General features: G+C 37.6%; 1 protein-coding gene across 2 annotated transcripts in view; it reads right to left on the reverse strand.

The window, feature by feature from the left end:
• LOC145987074 (protein white-like) overlaps positions 1-26,212 on the reverse strand; it is a 60,665-nt gene extending 34,453 nt beyond the window's left edge. For both annotated transcript variants that reach the window (XM_083121532.1, XM_083121534.1), the window contains exons 1-8: positions 26,112-26,212; positions 16,529-16,636; positions 9,796-9,946; positions 8,039-8,087; positions 5,780-5,829; positions 4,753-4,889; positions 2,132-2,284; positions 201-439 (exon numbers count right to left, since the gene is read on the reverse strand). In XM_083121532.1, coding sequence (XP_082977658.1) covers positions 201-439; positions 2,132-2,284; positions 4,753-4,889; positions 5,780-5,829; positions 8,039-8,087; positions 9,796-9,946; positions 16,529-16,624 — 875 coding nt within the window. In that variant the 5' untranslated portion in view covers positions 16,625-16,636; positions 26,112-26,212. The remainder of the gene's footprint in view (positions 1-200; positions 440-2,131; positions 2,285-4,752; positions 4,890-5,779; positions 5,830-8,038; positions 8,088-9,795; positions 9,947-16,528; positions 16,637-26,111) is intronic.
• Positions 26,213-26,689: the final 477 nt, after the last annotated feature.

The following is a 26,689-nucleotide window of genomic DNA, read 5'->3' on the forward strand; positions in this document are numbered from 1 at the left end:
GCTACCACTGCGCCATCGGAGAGGCCCTCTTCATTCAGTTGTTTCAAAACTTCTCTCGGACAGTTTTAAATAAATAAGAGGATGGCTTTTAGTCATTCTTCTACTAGTAGTTGAACTAAAGTATCCAATAACAATAAAATTACATTAATACAAATGTTGCAACATAAATTTAATAGATAATTCAGTACAAATGAACGTACCTGTTGAAGAAATCAGCTGCCTCCTTAGTATCTCCATGATAAGCCAGACGGCCTTCAGCTAGGAGTACCAGTTCCTGGAAATAGCTGAATATACCAGAGGCAGGTTGGTGAATGGAACATATAACAATTTTACCTCTTGTTGCCAAGAGCTGGAGCTTTTCCACCACAGATACTGCACTGTAACTGTCCAAGCCTGTAGTTGGTTCATCACAGAACATAATTGGAGGATCAGTTAGTAGCTGAAATGTAGAGTTTGTTTATGAATACAGACATGCTTTCATTTGCAGTATTAGTTTCCTAAATGCTTTTTGAAAATGGCATTCTATATTCTATAAGGTAACATCTAGTAAAGGGGTGGGGGTGTAGAAAGAATAAAATTTAAAAGTAAATGTGTGTGATTTGCACTTTAATCAGTATTTGTCACATGTATTTTCTATTTTTCTTTGTTTATGTCCCTTTGGTGCCACTTTAGACCAATTGTGATGAAGGAAACACCCATGCTTAGGAAAGTCAGCCACCAAGGCAGCTCAGTTCCTCATATTCGAGAGAAAATTTCAATACCCGTTATACATTCTGAGAATAAAATGAAAGGTGTAAATGGAATAGTAACAATGTTTCCTTCTAAAAGGAGGCAGATAAATACTTAAAATAAACCTTTAAATAATTGTAAGTTTCCAGTAATAAAACATTAACAAATCTTGTGTCCTTAATGTATTCCACATTCATGTGGAAAAATTGAGGTTTCACTGTATTTAGCACGAATTTGAATTTGTATTACATTTTCCTATTTTGGAGAACTTTCTTCGGCTAATGAAGAAAAAATGAAATTTAATGTAAAGAAGAAAGTTAAGTGCTCCCCTGTGCTTTGCATATATGCATGTATGCGTATATGGGGGTGTGGAGTTAGGACCCCACACTTTCTTGATCACAGCCAAAGGTGGGCATGATGTGAGCAGCACCACTCCACTGGCTGCCTTTATCCCCAGAGTTTCCTCCAGGTACCCACTTTATGCGATGCAGGGTGGATGCCAAACATGCTTGAACAGATGGAAAAAATCCTGGTTCTCTGGTGCTGGGGATCAAACCCGGGTCTCTTGCATGGTAGCCTGATGCCCTAACGACTGAGCTACTGCAGCTACAGAAATTAATGTAGGGAGATGTACAAAGCAACACCCTTGAGACTGTCAATGGTGAGCTTGTGAGTCCAGCTTTTAGTGTGCTGGTTTATGAGGTGGTTATCGACCTGATATGATAACCATTTGTTTGAAGTAATAAGTTCACATATTTTTGCTTTTAGAATTGAGTAGAAAACAACTTCATTTTCCAAGAATTAGATAAAAATCGATAAGGGCAAAAGTGCTGGAATTTTGTTATGTAAATAATATGTAATCATGAATGTGTTGGCTCCAGCAACCTCCAAATTGAATGCTGCTGCTGCTGCTTTAGTGGTCTTGTTTTTGACCTCACATGCCATTGGCCAGTGTTATTTAAATTTGGTATTTCTTCATGTCCTCGTTTATTAGGGAAATAGTCAAGTTTTGTTAATTGAACAAGCACAGGAAAGTTAGTGTGTGAAAGGATATTTGCTGAAATTAAGAGACACAATTTAGATGCCAACACACTTGAAACAAAAATAATGAATAGTCACAAATTGGAAGTTTTCAGAATTATACTTTAAAAAGTTGATGAAGTTCACATTTTCTGTACTTCATGGGGTTGTAAAATCTTAAGGATGCACATTCTCTCAGAGAAAGAACCTTGAGTATTAGAAATGAATCTAAAACTTGAATTAAATACCTGCAAAATATGTATGTGTTATCTAACCAAATAATTGTAAACATCTTGAATGAGATAATCGCTAAAATTTTAATTTGTATGGTATGATATTGATACTAAATAGGTGGTATGTATAAAAGGTATTAAATTTTTACCTCTACTGCCAATGACAATCTCTTTCTCTCTCCACCAGACAGATCAGATAATCGAGTATCCTTACATTGGACTAGATTTAAGTCAACCAGTAATGACATAATGTGAGATTTTCTGGTCAGTGGTTTTACTTCTTGGTCTATTTTCATGGCTGCCTAAAAATAAAAATAAAAGTTATAATAAATACAAAAAAATACTTGAATCACAAATCATTCTCACTGTATCTTCAATTTTTAAGTTACAAATATTTTACATAATATTGCATCTGTAGAGAGAGGACCAGGATCAACTGTAGGTTGCATCAGGATCATGTTTTGCATTTTCTACTTTGTATTACTCAAAATGCTGCACAGTATAAAGTCTCCCCCTGTGCATTGCACCATGGCATGAAGGCACATAGAGTTGTGGAGGTATGGCCCCATACATTCTTGATCTTGTCCATAGTGTAGGTGATGTGATCATCATCATGCTCTGGCTGTCTTTACCCTCCAGAATCGCCCCAAGTACCTACTGATTAGAGGCTGGGTGAGCCCCTGAGGTACATTATATCAAGCAGGAATTTTGTTGCAAAGTCCCCACCTGGGAATCAAACTGGGATCTCCCACATGCCACTCGGACACCTTACCATGGCCCTGGGAACTCACCACACAACCTGAAATTATATCTGTGCAAGCATTATTTCTTTATTGAACGAATTATCCCTTCACTACTTCAACATTTCAAATTGTTTCCATATTTCCACATTTGAACTTAAAATTTTCTCACTTTTCTTGCTGCTTTGGGAATGCACTGGCTTTTCATGGACGTAGTATACTAACGATATCATTTCTACTATTAAGAAGTTCCATGGTGCTAGAATGCCAAAGAAACAACAGGTAGGTGAAGAAAGTCAAGAAATGATGCTTGTTTGTGGTCAAGAATTTTTGCTAGTTTTTACAGTATAGTGAATTGAAATTGTAATATATCTGTACTGGGATTTGATAAAATTGAATATTTGGAAATTTAAAATTGTATTGAGTGGTGGTTAATATTTGTTCACCTTGTTAATCTCTTGTTAAAGTACAACTTAAGTTTTCATCTTAACCGGCGTGGTAAGAGTTTTTCATTGAATAAAAATATATATTTTCTTAATTTTCAACTATACCTAAGTAGGGGGCGATTTGTTAAGAAAAATGAAAAATGGGTCAAGAAAAAAGGAAAGAAAGGTCAAGAAAAAGTCAAGAATTTTGGATTTGTTATTTTGGTAGACACCCTGTAGAAGTAAGTGTTCTTGCGAATTTTGTCTTCTGCTTGTTTGTAGATGTTGTTGTAGTTGGTGGAACTATCTGGGTTGCCCAGGCTGTAGCCTGATAAACGTTTTCTGAAGCCAAAATAACAATCTTGCAATGCACTAGAATATAAACCTTGCTGTTGTCATCACATGACATTTTTTTTTTCTCAACTTCAAACCCCTATGTTTGGCCTTGTAACCCAGGCAAATTTTTACACCTTCCACCACTACTGGGTGTTCTCTATTGCATCTACTAATGCAGTACCTTAATTAAAACTTGTGACACGAGCACATTGCTTCCATCTTAGAGCTTGAGCAGAAAGTGACAAGTTGAAGGCTTTTAGGGTGGTTGTTTCTACAGATACCCCAGAATCACGTAGATACATTGCAGATATGAAATTTCTTAATAATGTCATAAATGAAAACTTCAGACGCATCATCCCACTTCACGAACTTTCCCTCAGACTGCCTGGACATAAATCACAGAGCAAGGAAACTTTCCACACTGCAACTCCCAGGCTCTCACTTGTTCAATGTTCCTTATTCCATAGGCTACCAAATCAGTTCAACAACATCGCAAGCCAAGTAGATATCTCCAGCTCATATTTGTCTTTTATCACCAACTTAGAAAAAAATGTACCTAAGTAATGCTATTTTTCTAGTGCTGAGCCAATACCTCTTTGAACCGATACAGATACTTGAACATTTCAATAATTAATTTTCTTTCAAAATATTGATCAGTATTGATGTGTAAATATTCTTCTCCAATTACGTGCATCAATTTACCAAGAAATTTGCTTTAGAATATTGAAGAATTACATCAGATCATTGAAATATATGTTATGTAATCAGAAAATACAATTTTTCATGCAAAACGAGTGCAAAATGAAAATTAAGTTTGAATTTTGCATAATTTCGAGGATAATTAGATTCCGTGAAAGTGTCGCGTGGCATTTTGCCTACCCCATGAAATACCAATATGACAGAAAAGTATTGGCTGGCATCTTTAATGCATTGGCATCGGTATCGGCTTATCCCTAGTTTCTATTTCTTGTATTGTTCTTTAACACAAGTCTACTGTTATTTTATTGTTCAAATGGCTTCTGCTGTACTGGAAGTTTCAATAAATAAATACAGTAAGTACTAATAATCCCAATGGATACAAATTTTTGTTTTATCTCTCAATAGTTTTTCTTTATCTCCATACAGATAAATTTTAATCAGTATAATTATTTTCTAAAATGCAGAATTGTTTCATGGATGCATTCAGATCATCAGTTATTAATTACAGTGAATGTTGGCCTTCTACTGTACACAAAACACTTCAAAGTTTGTTTCAGATATTTCCCTTACCATAAACTGGAGGTGTTCCTGGGTTGTTAAAGTATCTATTACAAGATCTTTCTGAGGTACAAACCCAGAAATTTGAACTAAGAATTCTTTCTCTATTTCCTTTCCATTTAAGAGAATTGCTCCACTTTGTCCATTACCTGTAATGAAATTTTTATATTAAATTTTGTACTCATTGCAGGTAACAGTTTTATGAAGAGCCATTGTTGAAGTATCTCACTTCATTAATAATACCTATACTATGAAGCTAACTCTATATTTCTCCAAACAATGTGAATGAGAGTATAGAAATAAAATACAACCTTTACACACTCACTCACTCACTCTCTCTCTCTCTCTCTCTCTCTCTCTCTCTCTCTCTCTCTCTCTCTGCATTCTGTAGATTGGCCTCCCTCTGATCATTTCACTCAATAGCTTCTTAAAATTTCAGACAAAGGTCTATCAGCATTCCACAAGCCTCTCCACTCTTATGAAAATGACCTTTACATTTTGGTTATGTTTATTGTGTTTTGTAATTTAATTGTGCATGTTCATACCTAATATTCAAAATAGTCTCAACACATGAATTTTTATTGCAGCTTGTCTGTTCTTCATACGGAAGGACCAAATCAAAGGAATTCGGCTTGGATTATGTATATTTAACTTTACATCAAACTAACATTTAGCATTGTAATGAAAGAAAACAGTATCTTGTTGGAAACTGCAACACACAAGGGACATTAAAAACAAACTATATAATATGCACTTGAAACATTACAACATTAATAAATTTAAATTATGAATGAATGTAATGCTCAAAGTGGGGAGAATGGGGGGGGGGAGTTAATCTCCCAGTTAGGAACATTTTCATAAAACATTCGTAGGATAATTTGCATAAGCATTGTTTCCATGGTGATCTACAAGCATTCTCTCCCTCCCCCCCCCTCCTGCTAGGAATTGTATTTACTAAAAATATTTTATAGTTATGTAGTTATAGGAAAGTTCGTAGAGTGAATTAGAGGGAAATAAACAAGCATGGTTGAGAACTAACCTTTTATTCTTTTGCTAATTGTAGCCAAAAGAGTAGTCTTTCCTGATCCACTGTAAAATAGGAAAAGAAAAGGAAATGTAGTTCTGTGCCCACACAAAAAGGAATATATGGATGCCATAGAGATAGGACAAAACTTTGAAGTTTCCTTACCATGCCATTGAATTTCTGGTCTCAACATGAAATCTTTCATAATTTATTTCACTCTTGTGTGAATTTTAATTTTGTTCTTACCCATACCTCTTTTTATTATATAACCTAGAAATGAAAAGACATTGGAATAGTAAATTAGAACTCATATGTTGTCAGATAGAAATATATTTTTACCATAGTATAACATTTATTGAAACTGTAAAATGTAGAAATGAAATTCTAGGCAGCACAAAATCTGTTTCTAAGATGGAACACAAAAAAATGGAAACTTACATTCTCAAAATGCTCTAACACAATATTTTTATCAATTGTCGGCAGGGAAAAAAGGGGGGTATTATTGCTCTGTATTAGTCCATAATTTCCTTATCCTGCCATCGATAATATAAACTATCCGTTGCACTAACAGTATTAGGAATAAATTATAAAATAACAGATTATATGCAAGACAATTACGAAATTATACAGAAATATGTCTTATTATGAGAAAATTGAAGAAATATGTTTTAAAAACGAGTAATTGGAAAAATATGTCAAAATATGCCTTATGAAGTTCATCTATTTCGGCTGATTTTCATCAGATACGTAAACATCTCACCCCAGTATTCGATCCAATGCCAAATAAAAAAAATATGTTACAACATAAAGTCCCAGGGCCTTAATAATGTGTTTGTCCTGTCATTCATGTCATCAGTTCATCATTCATCCTTATCATTGTGATTAGCCCAAAAAGTAGAAAAGCAACATAAAGTTACAAAAATAGGAAGAAAGATGTGTGAGGTGTCTATGTGGGAAAATAGCATAGGGACATACGAGGTGTGGCTAGAAAAAAACCGGACTGATGCTACAAAATCTTTGATGGGTTATTTTGTACAATAGGAACAATATCCCATTCAAAGTACTTCCCTGCACTATCGTTACACTGCTCCATACGAACCTTCCATTGCTGGAAGCAGTGCTGGAAATCAATCTCTGAAACCATGTTCATGACCTCCGTCGCTTTTGTTTTCATAGATTCTACGGTCGTAAATCTGGTTCCTTTCAGTGCTGATTTGACCTTTGGGGAAAAGAAAGTGGCACGGAGCTAGATCTGGCGAATAACGTGGATGTTCTAACACTGGGATCACATGCTTGGCCAAAAAAAGCCTTGACTGACAATGGCGTGTGGGCAAGAGCATTGTCCTGATGAATAATCCATGACTTGCATTTCTACAAATCAGGTCGTCGACTTCTTACTCGCTCACGAAGGGTCGTCAGCACCGTAATGTAATAATGTTGGTTGACAGTTTGACCTTCGGGTACCGAATTCGGATCAATTCACCGTCATTTGCAATGTTTAATTCAAATTTTGACCTTCAAGGCCGTCCAGGACGAGAATCGTCCGCGATCACTTCTCGTCCCTCTTTAAACCTTTGAAACCACTCAAACACTTGCTTGCGTGATAAACATTCTTCTCCCTAAACTTCCTTCAACAAACGATGAGTTTCTGTGGCGGATTTTCCTAGTTTCATAAGAAACTTCACATTGATACACTGTTCCACTTTCACACTTAACAAAGTTCCCGACGAAGCACAGATGTACGGTTCACTTCGTCGACAAGCTACAGCGGAACTGAGCGCCGCGTACCCTGGGCAATCACACAGTCGATAGGCAGGATATCACGTTATACACTCATGCACCGCTTGACCTTGACGCACTTGCCGTTTGTCGACAGCAACATCAATCCGGTTTTTTTCTAGCCACACCTCGTATGTATCTTTTAGTATATATTCACATTTTTGTGTTTATCTTATTCTTGATTTTACAGCTGGGCTATCACAGCCAAATAATGAGTAATATCAAATTAGCACACCCTGAGCTACAATTTGAAATTTACATAAAGCATTGTATAAGTGTTCCTTGATAAGGATAAATAAATCAATAAAAATGTACATAATTTTGTACATAAAATATACATTTAAACTGTTTATCAGATTTAACAAAACAGTAACCAAAACAACTGACAAGAACAGTAGTTCTGTTTCTCGTAGTATATTTTCAATTTATAATGTTAATTGTGTACTTGAAGTAATAGTTTAACAATATATAAACAAGTTTCAACAAAATAACTACCTTGCCCCCATGACAGCAAGAAGATGTCCAGATTTAGCCAATCCACAAACTGAAAGCAAAAAATATTAAAACATTGTATCAAATCACACCATATATACATATGTCACACATTTGTAAACTTATATATTTTATATGCAAAGTTAAAGGTAATTATTTATTTTAATGCCATGATTCAGTAGCAGCTTCTGCCTATTCGCACATTCGCACGTGCACACCCAAATAAATCTGCAATGCAATAATTTTTTTTATATACTTATTCACTGGACACTATCTCCTTCAAAACATCAAACGTTCCAAAGCCCAATCGCCCCGTCGGCTTCACATTACCAGTGCCTGCCGCTGAGATACGTTTGCTTGGAACACAAGTCGACCTGTGCTCGTTTGCCGCTGTTTGCAGCATGCAAAAAAAGAGAAGAGATTCACTCTTCTAGATCGCGGGATTATGGGCTTCACGCAGCACACTGCTAGCATTGTGTTCACGATACAGCAGTGTTGTAATCCCATTCCATTTGAGATCGTGTAGCGGAGTAGAGGCAACCCACATATCGTCGTAAATCGAGGGATTTTTTTTTGGAAAAGGGAATTTCTATGGTATCTTCGCCCACACTGTTCCAAGCATGAAAAGGAAAGAAAGAAGGGAAGATGGAATGGGGGGGGGGGGTAACTGAAAGCGAAATGTGTTCTTTAAACAATGTCTTGCATTGTCTTTGCTTAGTGCAGCTTGGTCAAGATAAACTGCCCTTGTGACGCTGTAGTCGAATTATCATATCAACCCGTGCAGGGGAACCGTGGATCAGTCAGCTGTGTGTGCTCGTGCATTGCAAAATTGTTGCACTGTCAAAAGCTCCTTCCTGTTCCAGTGGAAAGTGTTTGCTTTCATAATGAAAGGAAAAACTGTACATAGCGAAAGCAGAGACATAATATTTAAAGTTGTTGAATTTTTGGAGGGAAGTTAGCTACAAAGCATGTAGCAACTTCAGTAATAATATGGATACAGTGGAAGAGAAAGGAAAAGTTTGAACTACGAAGAGGGCAGTGTGGAGTGGATTGAGTGAGTACTGTTATTTTCCTTAATATTTATTATTATCTTGATTTCGCTTGCTTCTGTCGGTCATTAGAAGTAAACAACTGCTAGATAGATTACAACTGATTTTGTGCATGTGGTCGTTGGATCTGCTACCTTGTTTGCAGGAGTGGCTCAAAATAAAATTTTCACTTGGATGAGGTGGAATTTGGCGCCCCCTACTTTCCACCTTCCTCCAATATAAATCATAACCATGTTATATATTTACGGTCTTAATGATGAAAAATAATAGCCTTATTTTAAAAATACTTTAAAACTGTTCAAGAACACATTTATTGTTGGTATATGTTTAATTAATACCTACAGATCTGTATTTCTATGTTTATAGTGATTTTGTCATGTTATCGAATGTTGAATTATCTATACCCAATAATATCGCTCTTCTTTTGATTGACGGAAAATTCACCGAAGTATTTCCAATTTATATATATTAATATTTTTCATGAAATAAAACTCTCCCTTAGCCTCATTTTCAGTAAAAGGTGGTCATAACTTGGGTTGCAATACATTTAGCATCATAATGTATGCAAAAACAGGTGCGAGTATTTGAGAGGGGTTAAATAACACTTCTTCTGGACATGAGTCTGAGGTGCATACCCATAAAGTCAGACCACGAGCCGCCACTGCCATGATTACTTAAAAAGCAGCACAATAACATTCATACTACACTTGCCATTTTTTAGGACTTGGTGATGTTCAAATTTCCTGAAACTCCAAAACTTAGAAGGTGGTTTCTTCCTTTTCACCCACACATTAACATTTTTCCATGTCAGTGTAAGTCCTGCTTGGCATGGCCTTATTGATTGAAGCTGCACTGGAGTATCCTAAGAAAAGATAAGCAATTGACACTATAATTTCAAGACTGCATGTGAGACAGCATTAGAAACTGATTGGCAACCAGAAATTCATGTACAATTTGATTATTGATCATAGAAATACGAGGGACGTTTATTAAAGATTTCCCCTGACCCAGTTCTAGTGAATGTAGAATACTGAAATTGTATATGTGTAATGATACATATGTGCATAGGTCATGAGGTAATTTGCAATTCTGAACTCCTCTTAGTTTTTCTCTTACAAGTACTGAATTGAGACAAGGTGTAGTGATGGATCCAGTGGAATACCAAGCAGTCATCAAGTTTCTTTACTTGAGAGGCCGCACACCAAAGGAAACGTTTAATGAGATGAAAGTGACATATGGAGAGGATGCCCCATCGTATGACGTAGTGAAGCACTGGCATCGTCAGTTCAAGTGTGGTCGGACTTCAGTAGAAACAACCCCATTCCCGGGCAACCCCAGTCAACCATTGACGAAGACACCATTGGGCAAGTGAAAGCTGCCATCTTGGAGGATCACCGCATAACCGTTCGCCAACTAGCTGAAGATGTCAAGATCAGTGTGTGGTCTGTGGAAAAAATCATCGATGACCATTTGCACATGCGGAAGGTGTCTGCCCGATTGGTTCCTCGGCTACTCACAGCTTTCCAAATGCAGGAACGAGTCGCATGCTCCCAGGCTAATTTGACCACGTGCCACAAAAATCAGGAGGAATTTTTTGACAGACTAATCACCCAGGGTGAAATGTGGGTCCATCACTATGACCCAGAGAGCAAGCCCCAGTCAAAGGAATGGAAGCATGCTGACTCACCACCACCAAAGAAGGCCCATGTCCAACCCTCAGCGGGCAAAGTGATGCTCATGGTTTTTTGGGACCAGCATGGATTAGTTAAGATGGATTTCCTGGCGAAGGGTACCACAAATACCGGGACGTACTATGCTTCACTGCTGCAGAAATTGTGGAAGGCCATCAAAACCAAGAGGCGTGGCATGCTGACCAAAGGCATCCACATCCTGCAAGACAACGCTCCAGTTCACAACTCGAATGTTGCCCAGACAGAAGCACGGTCCTGCGGATATGAAATCCTTCCTCATCCCCCGCACTCTCTAGACCTCGCACCATCAGACTTCCACCCTTCCCAACCATGAAGTCATTTCTGAAGGGGAGGCACTTCCACGACGATGAAACATTGATTTCTGACGTCAAGTCATGACTTCTGGAGCAACCTGCATACTTCTACAAAAAAGGTCTCCACGGGTACATAAAGCGATGGGAAAAGTGTGTGGCCATTGGTGGTTCCTATGTAGAGAAGGACTAATGTCTGTACCAATTTTCGTTTATCTCCGTCCATGGGAACTGGTTCAGGGGAAATCTTTAATGAACATCCCTCGTATCAGAACTGTGAAATATTATAATAGATTGTAAGAAGGTGCTGGAGGTGATAATTCAATTCATCTCTTTAGTCACAATTGTCCTCTTTTAAACCTGCACTGTAAACTTAAAGTTTGCCTTCATTCACACCTATGTGAATTACATCACAATTCTGCATTTATAAGTTTTCCATGACTTATTTAACCCGTAGTCGACACACCTGGGTCCTATGGACCCGACAGAAATTTATTTTGCCTTTCATTATGAAGCGATTGGCAGCAATGATGTGACTGGCTCAGTAGTCTCGTAGCCCTTTGTTCTCTTCAAGCCAATGAAGTGGTTAACGTTGTGAGGGTACTAAATATGCCAAAGGCAACTAACATTGGGTCCCCAGGACCTAGGTGTGCCATTAGTGTTACTTTTTGTGTTAACGTGATTTTTACATCGACGAAGCTAAATCGAGGATTGTGAACGAAAACTGCATCTTTGCAATCTTGAATGATTCCCTAACAGATATTGTTGGATATCAGTGGTGCTGATAATGAATATGAGGTTAGTGAACATGAATAAGATACAGGGGAGGTCGATGGTAATATAAGTGAATATGCCAAGGTATAAGAAGATGTAGAAGAAGCTGAATATGGCAGTAAGACTGACAAATCTAATTTTTTTATGGAAAAAACCAGTATACATTGCCTAAATTGTTTTGGAAAGTGAAAAAAAGTCACCTAGAGAAAGGTACTATACCAGCGTTCTCGCCGTGGCTTTGGTCAAACTGTAGTTGTGTTATTTGTCTTATTTCTATGTTTTATAATTATATGTAATATAATTAGTATTTAATTACTGGCACATTATGGAATCTCATATATGAAGATTGGAGAGAATGACGCAGATAGTTCTTCATGTGCACTCATTTCTATTATATGCATATATTGTCATGATGTAAATATATTTATCAAAAAATATCTATTTGTTACAGTGTGAATATATTTTTTTATTATATGAACATACTGTTGTTTCAACTACCAATAAACACATTTCAAGACAGCATGAACAAATATTGTGTATTTCCAAATTTTTATGTACATAAAAAAAAAAGCTGGGTCACAGGGACCCAGGTGTGTCTTAAGTGTATTTTTTTTTTTAATTGTGTCAACTAAGGGTTAAGCAGAATATGTTTGTATGGTGATTTTTCTTTATGTAGTATTTGGTGCAAAACACCAATATTTATTTTATTTACAATGTCTAGAACATTTTCTTAATTCTAATCTGACTAATAAAAATTACAGGTATTATGATTTTAATATTTTGGCACTATTGAAAGTTGAACTTCTTCACCAAATTTACTGGGGAAGGTGTAACCTTAAACTTTTTCAGACCCTAAAAGTGGATCGAATGCTATAAAATTTCAGTATTGACCCAGTATCGGGAGGAAAATTGGGGAACAACATTTAGTAATGGTGGCAGATTGCTAAAAAGCAGCAGTGAGACTCAATGCACTGACCATGCATTAAGCAACAACAAGGTGCATGGCAGGCTGTTCAGTTTTATGTATTGATTGTAAAATGTTCTTGCTTTCAACCCATAATAGTTATCGTGTTGAGTCTGAGAGTACCTTGAAATTTTTCCTGTCAGTAATATATAAATGTTATTTCTGCTAATAGGTATATTATTTTAATGTTAGTAGTAATGTATTGTAATATTAGTATTAGTTATTACATCTTCTGTGTTATGGGTTAATACATAGCAATCAGATATTCTAGGCTATCTGCAAAGCCCAGGCTCAGAAGAGAAAAATAAATCGATCTGAAAATGTGCATAAAATTGTTCATTTCAATAAGATGATGGTGTTTCAGGAGTTGGCACACTTATTTCTTACGAGTCAGCACACTTATTTTTTATGAGTTGGCACACTTATTTCTTACGAGTCAGCACACTTATTTTTTATAAGTTGGCACACTTATTTCTTACGAGTCAGCACACTTATTTTTTTCTGAGTTGGTAATCTTGCGCACTTTGAAAATCATGAAACACAGCAAAGCACGCAAGGAGTCCCGTGAGTTTAGCATGGCAGTCTTCTAGCATGAATGTCATCAGTGTTGCGAAACTCTTGTTCCAAGCATGGAATCTTCCCAGAAACAGGGAATTTTGGAGCCAGGAAAGGGGGAAAGGGTTGCTGATTGATGTTAGGGAAATTCTCCCTCTGGGCCAAGAACATCACTTGAAAAAGATTAAAACAAGAGGGAGAGGCCTCTAACATGTTCAAACAACCAGAGTAGATGTGGGGGTGAGGGAAAGTTGGGGAGTTTGTTGGCTGCCCAATTATGGTTTATATTTGTGACCATTCCTGAAAATAACCAAACTGACAAAGGTCAGCAGCAGGCACTCTGTTCTGTAGTTCGAGTGAAAATGTGTTGGGTTCAGTGGCGTAGTGGCTGCCCCCGCAACCCCCACAATGCATGGGGCCCCCAAGGTGTAGGGGCCCCGCAATGGTCTGAAATTTTATATAATCACAGAAATTCCATAGATAGTGTCAAAAAAAAAAAAATTACGAAACAGAAATCTGGTTCCTAGTAACATGATATGACTACATCTGCAATAATAAACAGTTGCGTATTGTCTCAGCCAAAGGGGCCCGGGTAACTTGTCACACGGTTCCCCTCCAAAATGCAGAATTAAATTACTTGCTCCAGAGATAGAAATCGACAGGAAAATATCCCTCATCTCATACCTTTATAGCATCGCAGTTTGTAGTAAAAGTAGTGTAGTGTGTCAATTGTCTACAGTTATGAATCCAGTAGAGAGATTCAGTTGATCAACCAGTTGATTCAGTTTCTCAACCAAATTTGATGTCGCAATAAATATCACACTTGGTAATTCATGACTTGTTACCACTAATATTAGTTTTACATGTGATATTTAAAATGTAACATCACACTAAATATTTTGAAGGGGGCCCAAGCCTTTTCATATTGAAATAATAGCTGAAATGAATTCCCCATATTTTCTACACCTGTTACGTTTTTTCAAAGGGGCCCCAAAACTCAGTTGGAGGTGGAGTCCAGGGGCAATTACCTTTCTCTGAGGGCTATTATTCCCTCCTTTGCAATGCAGGGTAAACAGCTTATGAGTTAAATGTGACCATTATTTTGTGTAATTTTGTGAAGTTCATTTTTATTACATACTGAAATATTGTGGACATTTCTGTCGAACTAGTTCTTCTTTTACAATGTGTTACGACTTTGTGATCTGCAGTGTTTGAAGTGAAAATTCCTAGCTGCAAATTTCCTTGTTCGAGTTTGAGGATAGAAAGAAGGATTCTTGTATGGATCAACTTGAAGACGATGTAGTAGGTGGAGCAGGATGTTTACGCAAATTCGAACATTGCTGATCTATTAATAAAACGGTTCTTGTTTCATGAAAAAGTCTTTAAGAAATATATTATCAATGGTCTATCGAAAAGAAATGGCAGTGCTAAAATTATTAATATTAATAATGAGGTCCACTAACACCAAAATTAAACACCGTGACCGTGTGGCAATAACGTTTTGGGAGATCCAGTCCTTCCAATCGGCATTTCATTGAGTAACAATTTTTTTAGTGAATAGAGTCCCATCGTCGCTTTATTATATCTCTCTCAAGACTGGAGTCCACTGCTATTACTTCCTAGCAGATTGCAATTGACCTTGTGATGTTAAGTCACCACCGCGAGTATAAATAAAGGTCCAGTTCAACACCCATAACTGAAGTGATATGTTTGATTGAGTATATTACTCACTATTAGAAGACTAATGTGAGCGACTCTTACGTTGAATCTTGGGATGGCTTTTGGGTTTGAAGGAGCATTCACCTTAAAGTCCAAAAGAGGAGTGTTTCCTATCCTTTATCAGTTCCCTCAAAACATTATTTCTTTTAATATCTGTGTATTATATGTAACCTTATTACAAATGTTTCAAGCAAAAAATACAAGGGATCACGAATAAAATATTGGGCAGTGTGAAGCCCCTCCCTCCTCCAAAAGAGATTCTTGGCTCTGCAGCTCCGTTGAAGTAAGAGAAAATATTTCCAGATTCTTCTTCTAGTTATTTTTCAGAGATTCAGACCATCGTGATTTACTTTGAAGAAGGTACTACACTGATATATAAGTCAATAACAAAAAATGAGAAGGCAGAGTATTTGGGGTAAAACTTAATTTATTGTACAAGTGACGGGGAGAGGGGGGCTAGCTAACTATTGTACACCCGTCCCACTCTTGCATCATATTTTTTTTGTCACTAAGGGGCCCCCCAATATTTTACTTGCATTGGGGCCCCAGAGAACTGCGCTACGCCACTGGTTGGGTTCATTTCTTTGGTGTGCGGAACTTTTTGTTTCAAGGCAGGTTGCTGTGTAGTGGGGGAGTGAGTGCATGAATTATATTTTTGTGAATATATTTGTGTTGTGTAGTGAACTAAATGAAAAACACAATTAACAAGCAATTTACTTTGAGGATAAGTTTCAACGTTGAATATTTTATTTATGTCCACTTTGTGCACAGATAGAGGACTGGACTTATAGTTTAAAGTGGGATCCAAACCACTATGTGCCGCAACAAAGTATTGAACCTGCGACCCCTTTGTTTCAAGGTGACGACGTTAGACAGCACATGCCAATGTGGAAGCACCAAGCTTCAAATCGTGAAGACACTCCAAAAAGTATACAAGGTAAGAAGTTTATTATATATTTTATTCTCACTTCTAGACCTACATAAATATTTCACAATATCACGTCACTTCAAATACCAAAAAATGAACAAAAAAGACCCTCCCTCCCCACCAGCAAATTTTTATCGATTCAAACTTTATGATATAGTGATTGAATTGAATGATTGAATTGGTGTTTTAAGTCCACTTTATGCACAGTAAGGCTAATCGGGACTGCACCTACAGTTTAAAGTGGGATCCGAACCACTATGTGCCTCCACCGGGTATCGAACCCGGGACCCCTTGATTACAAGGCAATGACGCTACCACTGCACCATCGGGAGGCCCTATGATATAGTGAGATAGCCCAGATTTAGAACCCAGTACACACCACTGTACTGGTAGCAATCATGACCAGTGTAACTACTTTGAATGCTGAATTGAAATTGAGAAATTGGTGAAATAAAAATTCAAATATTTTATTTAGAAGATTCTAAGGTTTATGTGAACTTACAAGTGTGCTTCCAGTTGTGCCCAAAGATTCATTTAACATGTCACTGGTATTGTTATCAGTGATTATATGAGGTGAATCTTCATCACCAGTAGCCATGATTCACAGCATCTACATGAAAAATAAAAAAATAAATGTTTTATTTCAATTTCATGCATGAAAATGTACATTTTGATGTCAAACAAAGAATTATTATTTTTTATATACTTTGACTTTGATGCAATGACACTACATCTGTGATAATTTTATTCTTTCTGTGTTATAGATTCATCATGTGATTTATTTAATTTCATTGACCGTATTACAGTGATTGTTCTGCCTGTAAAGTAGAACATGTCAGTCCAATTAATTATAATTATCTCGAAGTATTGTACAAACCAGCGGCGGCTCTAAGGGGAGAGCCGCCGTGCCATGGCTCTACCCTCAGAAAAAGAAATTGCACTTGCTTTGCCAAAATATAGTTAAATTAATACATTTACGAACGAGGAGATTCGAATCTCGTAAGCGTTCCAGCTTACGGCCGCCTCAATTCCTTCGCCGCATTCCCAGCTGTTCTCTCACTTGCTCTGGGCCAGCATAGTCTGGCCTGCGCGCAGAGCCATGTGCGGAGGCATGAAAAAGTCTCCGCAGTCAACGAGCGAAGGGGTGGGGTGGTAGCCCAGTGGCAGCCATGAGACAATCAACCGAGCCAGGTCGAGTCGTGGCACGACGCGAGAGCTTTTGCATTGTGTTGACATACTTGCAAACTTCACAGAGAAGTGACTAATCCTGACCTATTTGTAATACTCGTTGGAGAAGTAATTTGCGAGAAAGATACTTTCCTGCATACTTGGCAAGAACGAACGTAATATCTTCCCCAAATTTATGTAACCATTTAGATAGATGCGTCTAAAGAGCCATCCAGACTTTTATGTTATCGATTTCTTCCTTAAGAAAAGATATATCTCTTGCTCTCACGCACACACTCATGTGTTGCAACTGACGTTGACAACATTGAAGACATTTACTGTAAGTACAAAAGAATTGCCTAAATATCAAAGGGAATTCGCATCACCAGGGGATTTTTTACTTTAATATTCTTAAAAAAGCACATGGAAAATCTATGAGTATAAGAATTTTACTTGGAGATATAATTCAATTTCTTGCATTGAATTCTAAAAATTGTAGATCTACAGTTCATTTAGCAGATAATCATATTTCAGTTGTTAGTAACACCGATCGTTGATGTACCGTCTGCCGTGCTGGGGTTGCAAATTATAAACAAAGCAAGGCGAGAATACCCATCGACTCGGAGTCTCTAATTGTCCAGTGTTTTTCTGTTTAGTGAAGTGAAAGTGTCCGATGGTGTGTGAAAGGAAGGGTAGTTATTAAAGATGAGTCAGATTAGAGCACTATTACATACACCGTTTTCCAAGGAACTATACGATATTAAATTAAAAGTTAAACAACTTGGCTGTCCCACGCCAGATTTAAACATCAATTATATTTAAAAATATCATAAAAATGGTAAAGGTGACAGGCGTTGAAATTTTAATAGTCGCATTTATTGCTTAGAAACTCTGGGCGACCTCCGCACAGCATGCTTCAACGCCAGGGATTGCAGGTTCGAATCTCGGCCTGGGCATCGGTGTTCTTTGTGAGTGTTCACTCATCCTTATCTTCGCGATTAGCCAAAAGCAGTACAAATGCAAAGTAAAATAAACCAATCTTAGGAACTCTGAATTTTTGTCTGCAATTTTAGTAAACAAAGTTCCATTAAAATTACCTCTTTCATTAGATTTCTATGACATATGCTAGCAAAAAATTTTCGATTTCTTGATCACGTTGGCACTACCCATCATACTAGCTGCCAGCCGCCACTGGTACAAACATACTTGTATGAAAACAATGTGTGATATTAAGATGTATAGAGTATTCAAAAACTGATTTACTGGTGGGAGATTCTACATATTTTCTATGGTTCTGATATGCTACCAGAGTTAGCCTGTTTTGGACACAGCACATTCCCAAATGCAGGGACATCATTACAGGGGTTCCCGAAGGGGGAATGACCCTGAAATATATTTTTAAAAATAACTCCAAAATATTTATTCAGAAAGTCTTGAATAATACTGCAACACTGAATCAGTAAAGTGGGGAAGCAATGGGAGAGTGAACAAACAAACAACAAATAAAACCTTTTGTTTGCTCTCTGCTGTCCAAAATTGAAAACACAGCAAGAGTGACAGGTATCATTGTGATTATACTACCCATTCCAAAACCTCTGTGAATGAATTTTCCTCCAAGCAAGAGACTCAAGGTTACGACAAAGGTCACAACTTGATCATATTCCCTAGGGGACTGCTGTAAGGGAAGCTCTCAGGAGGGATGACTATTCACTTTACTGGTCTGTCATTTCCAAGTCATGTGCCCATCTTCTGCTTCATTAGGACATATAGTCAGTGGCGCAACCACAAAGGGGGGGCATTGTCCCCCAACCTTCGACGGAAGTCAATTCTAGGGGGGCAAACATTGACGTCCAAGTAGAGTTACCAGACGTCCGGATTTTCCCGGACATGTCCTACATTTTAGCCTTGTGTCCGGCGTCCGGGAGGAATTTGAAAAATGTCATAAATGTCCTACATTTTGAGCGTCACATAATAAAATTAGGGAAATACGTGTTTCAGTTTAACAAAGATAAATCATACAAGTTACATGTCTATGGACTGCACTCTCAAACTCAATAGTGGCATTTATTTTGATTCAGTCATTGCTGAAAAATAAAATAAAATATTGTCCTGCTAGAGGACAAATGGAAAAACGGAAGCAATTAATGAACAAAAGTTTTGGGGCCACATTCTGATGATGCGATCGTCCAATACCTGAGGGTAATTTCTTGCCTTGGGGTTTATACTGATGAAACAAGGTTTTTTTCCATTCTTATTCATTATCTTGATTGTAAAGCAGGGGTTTAGAGAATGAAGTTATTTAGAGTGTCTAATAGTCAAGAAAGTCGTGAAAATCAAGAAGAAATAAAGAAAGTAGGTCAAGAAGTCAATAAAAAGTCAAGAAATTATACTTGTGGTCAAGAATTTTTGCTATCCCAATGACTGATCAGTGAATTTAGTTTATTTTACTTAACTTTTCTGCCCCTTTGGCTAGTCGTGAAGATGAGGATAAATGGCCATAAGATAAGATGGATGAAGAGACAATCACAAACATATAGGGACGAGAACACGAGCCCCACATAAGATTATACTGGCTGTGAGTCCAAACGCCAGAGCCTCGCTAGTCTGCAAAATGCAGTCCAGCATGCATTAATAGATAAAATAGGTCTAAATCTCTTGTTTTATACGCTGCAGTTTACATTTTAACCAGCCTTTTGGTAGGATTTTCTTATTAATGTTATTTTCTTAATTGCTAATTTCCAACTTAACCTTTATTTATTCAACCCCTACTTAGATAAACAAAAACGAAAAATAAATATAACAAAAAATCCTGAAAACTCAAGAATTTTGGATTTGTTATTTTGGTAGACACCCTGTTATTCAACTAAAAACTACCCAAGATGAAACTTCTGGAACCATTTCTATGGTAATTGCTGAATATTTGTTTGCCATTACTGGTCATAATGCAAAGGTTGAGAGACTACTTTCATTACCATCAGCACAACGGACTCACGAGAGATTTTTCTTCTTTCATACAGTCTGTAAGAAGTTTGGTACTGGTCCATATAATATCAAAGAGTTTGACTGTTCAGTCTCTCATAAATATATTTTGACTGAAATTTTGGGAAATATTGGCTCCTCTGAGAAGTACCGTTAAAACAGGTGCATTGTTTAGTATAATTACAAGTTTGGAAATTTTGAATTAAAGAATTCATTAAGAAATCTTTTTTTTACTGAAAAGTGTCAATTTTAAATTACTCTCTAACATGTTCTATAGAAATATGTATTAAATATTGTGAATGTTTTGTGTCCTACATTTTGACTCAATGTCCTACATTTTGGAACATAATGTCCTACATTTCCCTCATAGCGATCTGGTAACCCTACGTCCAAGGGCACCTGCAGGGGGGCACAGACGAGAATTGTCCCCTTCCATTTCAAATTTTATGCAAATAAAAGTACATTTCATAAAAATTTCTTGCACGCTTCGCTTGCAAAACCTGCTTTTCTCAGTTTCATCAAGTTCACAGCTGTAGTTCAGTGGCGGTGCGAGTCGGCCATAGGTGCTAAATGATCTAAATGAAAAAAAAGTTGTGAAGGAGAGAATGCCTTGGTGCCCTATTAGGGGTAAATAGGGAGAGGCAAACATTGACGGCCAAGGGCACCTGCAGGGGCTACACAGAGGAGCAATTCCCCCTTCATTTCAAATCTTATGTATATTAAAATACATTTCGCAAAATTTTCTTGCTCGCTTCGCTCGCAAGCCCTGCTTATCTCGTTATCGTCAGGCTCAGCTAGGGGATGGCAGGAGTCGGCCATGGATGCCGAGCGATCTATATGAAAAAAGTTGTGCCTTATTAAATCAATATTGTTTTCAATTGCAAAAATTTGGATCTAAAAATGTTCATACAGTAGTTGTTTTCTGTAATCTGATGTATTTAAATAATGTGTGTTGTATATATGTATTGAATAAACTTTGAATACGTACACAATTAATGTTAGCATGTTGCATATGTATATTCTTATTTTATGTCTCTCCATGTTGCATATGTGTAAAACATATGTTGTAAAATGAAAGTTATACATGTTATATGTTCAAAAAGAATTATGTTCGGAATGCATTTATCATTCATTTTCTGCCATTCAAAAATACAGTTTGTGTCCTTGTTTTCCATTATTAGCTAATGTGAAATTGACGGTGAATTAGTTTGTTCCAAACAAATGCTTTAGTACCGACATCTACCCCCTATTTGCGTAAATAATGAGGATAACAACGTTTTTCATACTACTACTACTTCTACTACTACTACTACCACCACCACTAGTAATAATAATAATAATAATAATAATAATAATAATAATAATAATAATGATGCCATTATTATTGTTGTTATTATTATTATGATCATTATTGTTGTTGTTGGTACGTTTATCCTGGTACTTGCCCCCCCCAGACAAAAAATTGTGGTTGCTCCTCTGCATATAGTGGTATGTATAGATTTGCTATTCTTGTCAATGTACAATGGTAATTTTAAAACGTACCATTCCCAGCATCAGTCATTGAAAAGTTCCTTAACTGGACTTAGGATTTTCCCCACACCCACCATGACCAGCAAATTTAATATGGAAATAAGATCAGATGCCTTTAACATTTCCATTCTCACAATGCACAATTGCAAGCTAATGGTTGCTGAGCAGCTGCTAAAGTATGAGGTAATCGTTCCTTCCTCACTTTTATTGTGTTTTGTATTATCTACTCTAGTAATGCTGTAGTTATAACTATAAACTTGTCTTGATCTCAGATGAAAGACGAAAATTTTGACAATATCCACCATCATCATTCAAATCAGATCAATCCTTGGGGGAGACTAAGTAGCAGCTCTGGCAGAAATATAAAAGGGAGACCAGATAACAGTGGTGATGAGACTTCATGTACTGCCCATATTTTAACAAACTATAAAACACAACACCATAAGAGACTCTTACTTTAAAATAATGTCATATAAATGAGTTCAAGTTTGAATTTCTAAGTAAAAATTCTGAGCCAACAATTGATGTGGATTTTTGCATAATGTATTTTTTGGTTCACTGAAGTACATTTGGTTTAACCATAAAATTTTATTTACGATGGGTTAGGGTGTTGGTTAGAGCATATTTTGTAGTTTTCTTTATATAATTGTACATATAGAAGAAATTTTTTTGCACAATTATAAAATTAAATTCAGCTTGTAGAGATTTATCATCCACTTGCGATGAGTGTAGACCTATAAAAACAGTGGTATACAATTTTAAATTTCATACTAGATAGTAGAAAGATTACCAGGATATACTAATAAATAGAACCCCTACAAAATATATCCTATATATACTATAGTATATATAGTATATATATACTATTCTCTATCATGAAATGTAAAATTGTATACCACTGTTTTTTTTTTTTTTTTTTTTCATCTTGCAAACCAATGATGATAGAGTCAGTCATAAATGATATTTCATTTTGTTCAGCATAGATCAGCCTATAATGCCTTGTTTATGAAAAACATGTGTGTGTTAGTAGTTAGAAGAGGAAGCAGAAGAAAATTATGTTGAAAACCTTTTTCAGTGGCCTTGATCATATCACAAGCAGATGAGTTGATTTTTTCTGTTAACTAGTTCACTGCTATGTTCACTTAAGATACATTGTTTTAGACACCTCTGAGTGAGAAATCCATCACATATATACAGGGTGAGTCATAAGTCTCCATACAAATGGTGAAAATGGTGACTAATGTTTATTTTTATTTTTCAGGCAGGTGAACCAATGAAAAAGAGATGCCACTAATGAAGGAAGAATGGATTGACATCATTCTGTTGGCTGGGAGTGGTACCACCCGTCATGTAGCATGTACATTCAATGCAACTCACAGAATGCAAATAACCCATGAATGACACCGTGGTCAAACTTATCAAGAAATTCAGAAGGACAGGTTCCGTCGCCGACGAAAGCAGGCCTGGAAGACCAAAGACAGCAACAGATGAAAGGAGGGTAATGGAGGTGCTGACAGTGATGACCAGGAGTCTGACAAAGCTGAAATTGGAATCAGCCAAAGCAGTGTCATGCACATTTTGCAAGTGAACAAGTGGCACCCATACAAGCTGCAGCTCTTGCAATATCTTGCAGAGGACGATCCTGACCGTAGAGCAGAGTTCTGTGAAAGGGCACTGAAAATGAACGAGAATGTTCCTGGTTTTATTAGTTGTATTCTTTTTTCAGATGAGGCTAATTTTTATGTCACTGGTGAAGTGAACAGGCAAAATGTCAGGTACTGGACTGATAGCAATTCACATTGGATGTCGCACTGCAAAATTCAAGGGGTGGGGAAACTCATGGTGTGGTGCGGGATTTGGGGTAACAGGATTGTTGGTCCTTTTTTCATTGAGGGAAACCTCAACGTGATGAATTATCTCGACATGTTGAAAAATGACATCTTCATGTCAATCCTGGACTAAAGTGGGGACTTCCCTGCATTCTTCCAGCACGGCGGGGCACCAGCGCATTACGACATTGAAGTGCGCCAATGGTTGAACCAGCAGTTTCCTGGGTATTGGATCGGTCGACGTGGTCCGGTGGAGTGGCCACCCAGGTCGCCAGATCTTACTCCCATGGATTTTTACCTTTGGGGACACCTGAAATCGATTGTGTACCAGAAGAAAATCCGTAATGTTGACCACCTTAAAAGGAGAATCACACAAGCTTGCAATCAAGTCACAGGAGAAATGTGTGTCATGTGTTCGCCAAAATTGGTTAGAGCGCCTAGCATTGTGTTTGGACATGGAAGGGAGACATGTGGTACATATCCTTTAACTGTAGCATAATATAATCCCATTTGTAAAAATAAAATAAAACATTAGTCACCGTTTTCACCATTTGTATGGAGACTTAGGACTCACCCTGTATGTTAAATGGGGAAGGGTCCATCGTTCATTGGCAATTTATGGTGGTGGTTGTTATTATCTATGTCTCAGGAAGATGATATAACCCCCTGCGCCCCCACTTAACTGCCCATGACCAGACTCGTGCCATCTTTATGCATCCCAGTTCTTGCTTCTCAAACTTCTATACCACCACTGGGGAACAATGTCCCTGCTTGATATGTGTGGGAGGCACCTTGTCCCCCCTTCCCTCCAGTTCTAACGTCCCTATTGTGATTCTTTGTTTAGATTATTTTATGTATGTGTGGGTCAATGTACATGGTAAAGTTATGAAACTCGATTTTCAAGGCTTCTTTATTCCGTTGTGGGGGGGGGGGGCGGCAAAGCAAGTACGGCTGGCCCTCTTTTATTACCTAGGGCTAGTGACTTATGGAGCAGACTGTACAACGAGGTTGTTATACATCCTGTATGGCATGGTGATGCTCAGTGACGTGCGGTGACGTCGACACTTGGGGTAGCAGTCAGTGGCGTGCTCAAGGGAGTTGGGGGTTGGTGTGGGTCACACCCTCCCCCCCTTTATGGCCCAGTATTCCTAAAAAAAAGAAGGATGTCAATAACAGGAAAAGATTGCAAAATGATGAATGAGTACTAAAAGAAGTACACGTAACCCCCACCCACATTCGAAAATAAAAAAAACGATTACATTTGACTCCTGGGTTCGAATCTCGGCTGGCCGTGGGTATTCTTTGTGTGTGTCCCTTCATCAATTTTATCGTACCAAAAGTGGCGGAAAAGCGAAGTAAAATAAACCAAATTGAGCAATCAATCAATGTTTTGATTTCATTTTTGTTCCTTAGCGTCGCTTTTTTGTCACATTTGGTTAATTGCGAAGATGATGCGATAAAATTAATGAAGGAACAAACACAAAGAACACCCATGCCGAGGTCAGGGTTCGAACCCGGAACTTCTGGTGTCGTAGCGCGCTGTGATAACCACTCCCCCACGGTTGGTTGATTTGGTGTTTTAAGTACACTTTGTGCACAGAAACAAAACAAGTAACAAAACACAACACACTTTTTTGTAGTTTCTTCAATGATATTCATTTGACTTTTAGAGTTCTGAGATACATTTTTCATTCCAAATTATTTCATTATTCACTGCAACACATAGGACAAGAATGCGCACTCATCACGGGTTCGAATCCTGGCGATAACCAAATGTGACAAAAAAGCGAAGTAAAATAAACCAAACCAACAACAATATGAACGCGCGTTCTCTTGCCCAAATAAATACATCCGTATTTATGACTGTTAGAGGCCAAGAGTAGTATATTTAAATAAAACTACTAAAACGAGAGTGAGAGAGAACCTGAGCACATATTTGTAATTTAATCATTAGGCTATATATTCCATATTTGAAAAAGAAAAAAGAAAGAAAGCATAACATTATTGTCTGCACATAACACGTTCCCATTTCATAAATAAAAAAACTACATCCCATATTATACATACGTACATATTGTACAACGTGTAAAAGGTTGTGTAAGTACAGAGAACATAAGTACTGCAGCAATTTTTACCCTGAGTTCTTTAGAGGATTTACAAAAAATCTATGAGAAACCAATCCCCTATCTGTCCTATAGGAGATAGACTGGGGGACCTGAAAGCCTGGGCTTTCAATCATTGCAGCGGGGTGCGAGGAGGCAAGGGAGGTAGAGGTAGAAATCTTCCTTTTCCTTGGGCCGGCCGTTTCTACCTGGAAACTGGTCAGGCGGAAGAAGAGCGAGCTAGGGTATCCAGCCAGCTTTGCCCGCGGAGAACACCGATGGAGGAGAAGCGCGTGGAAAAGAAGGTGTTGCATATGAACTGTGGCTTTAACAAGATAATAAATATTGTGATTTGAATATACATTAATTCGAGATGTGAGATTGATTGATCTATCTCTGCTAGACTAGCTACTCCTCAGTGCACGTCACTGGTGATGCTGATATTCTCCTGTCTTACGTCTAATGTGGTGGATTTTACCTATGGATGTGGTATATGCACATAGAATGTAGATGCTGCTGCAGACGAAGTTTTACGCTACACACATACACACACGCATGCACACAAACAGAACAGAATGGAACAACACTATTATGACTGGTATGCTCTACTTGTAGCTTCCAAGGTCACTAAGGGCAAAGTTCAAGAAAACTGATAAGAAGGGCGGCACCAAGAACGGGCCAGAGTGGGCGATGGCCCGCCAAAGATCAAAATGACCACCTTGTGGGAAAAAAATAAACAAATTTCATTGTAAAAATAAAACGAAAGTAAATAGATAACGATGAATATATAATGAGAACCTTCTTCGTTTGGATCGCGGAACAAAAATTTCAATATCAGAACACGCTTTTCTTTGAACACGCAACCAAATCGTTTACAGTCATCCACACCAAAGTCTGGCGCGCCACGGCTGATAAATTAATACTCACGAGGAGACGTTTCAGCCTCTTTAGAAAGCAGTCAGAAATCTACGTCTTTCTGAAGTGTCGGTCGAAGCACGCCACAAAGAAGTACGTCACGCACGGTTGTCGCCGACTGTCCTTGAGTTGCGTGGATCC

This window comes from Lepisma saccharinum, chromosome 4, assembly GCF_977018435.1.
Source record: "Lepisma saccharinum chromosome 4, izLepSacc3.1, whole genome shotgun sequence".
Lineage (NCBI taxonomy): Eukaryota > Metazoa > Arthropoda > Insecta > Zygentoma > Lepismatidae > Lepisma > Lepisma saccharinum.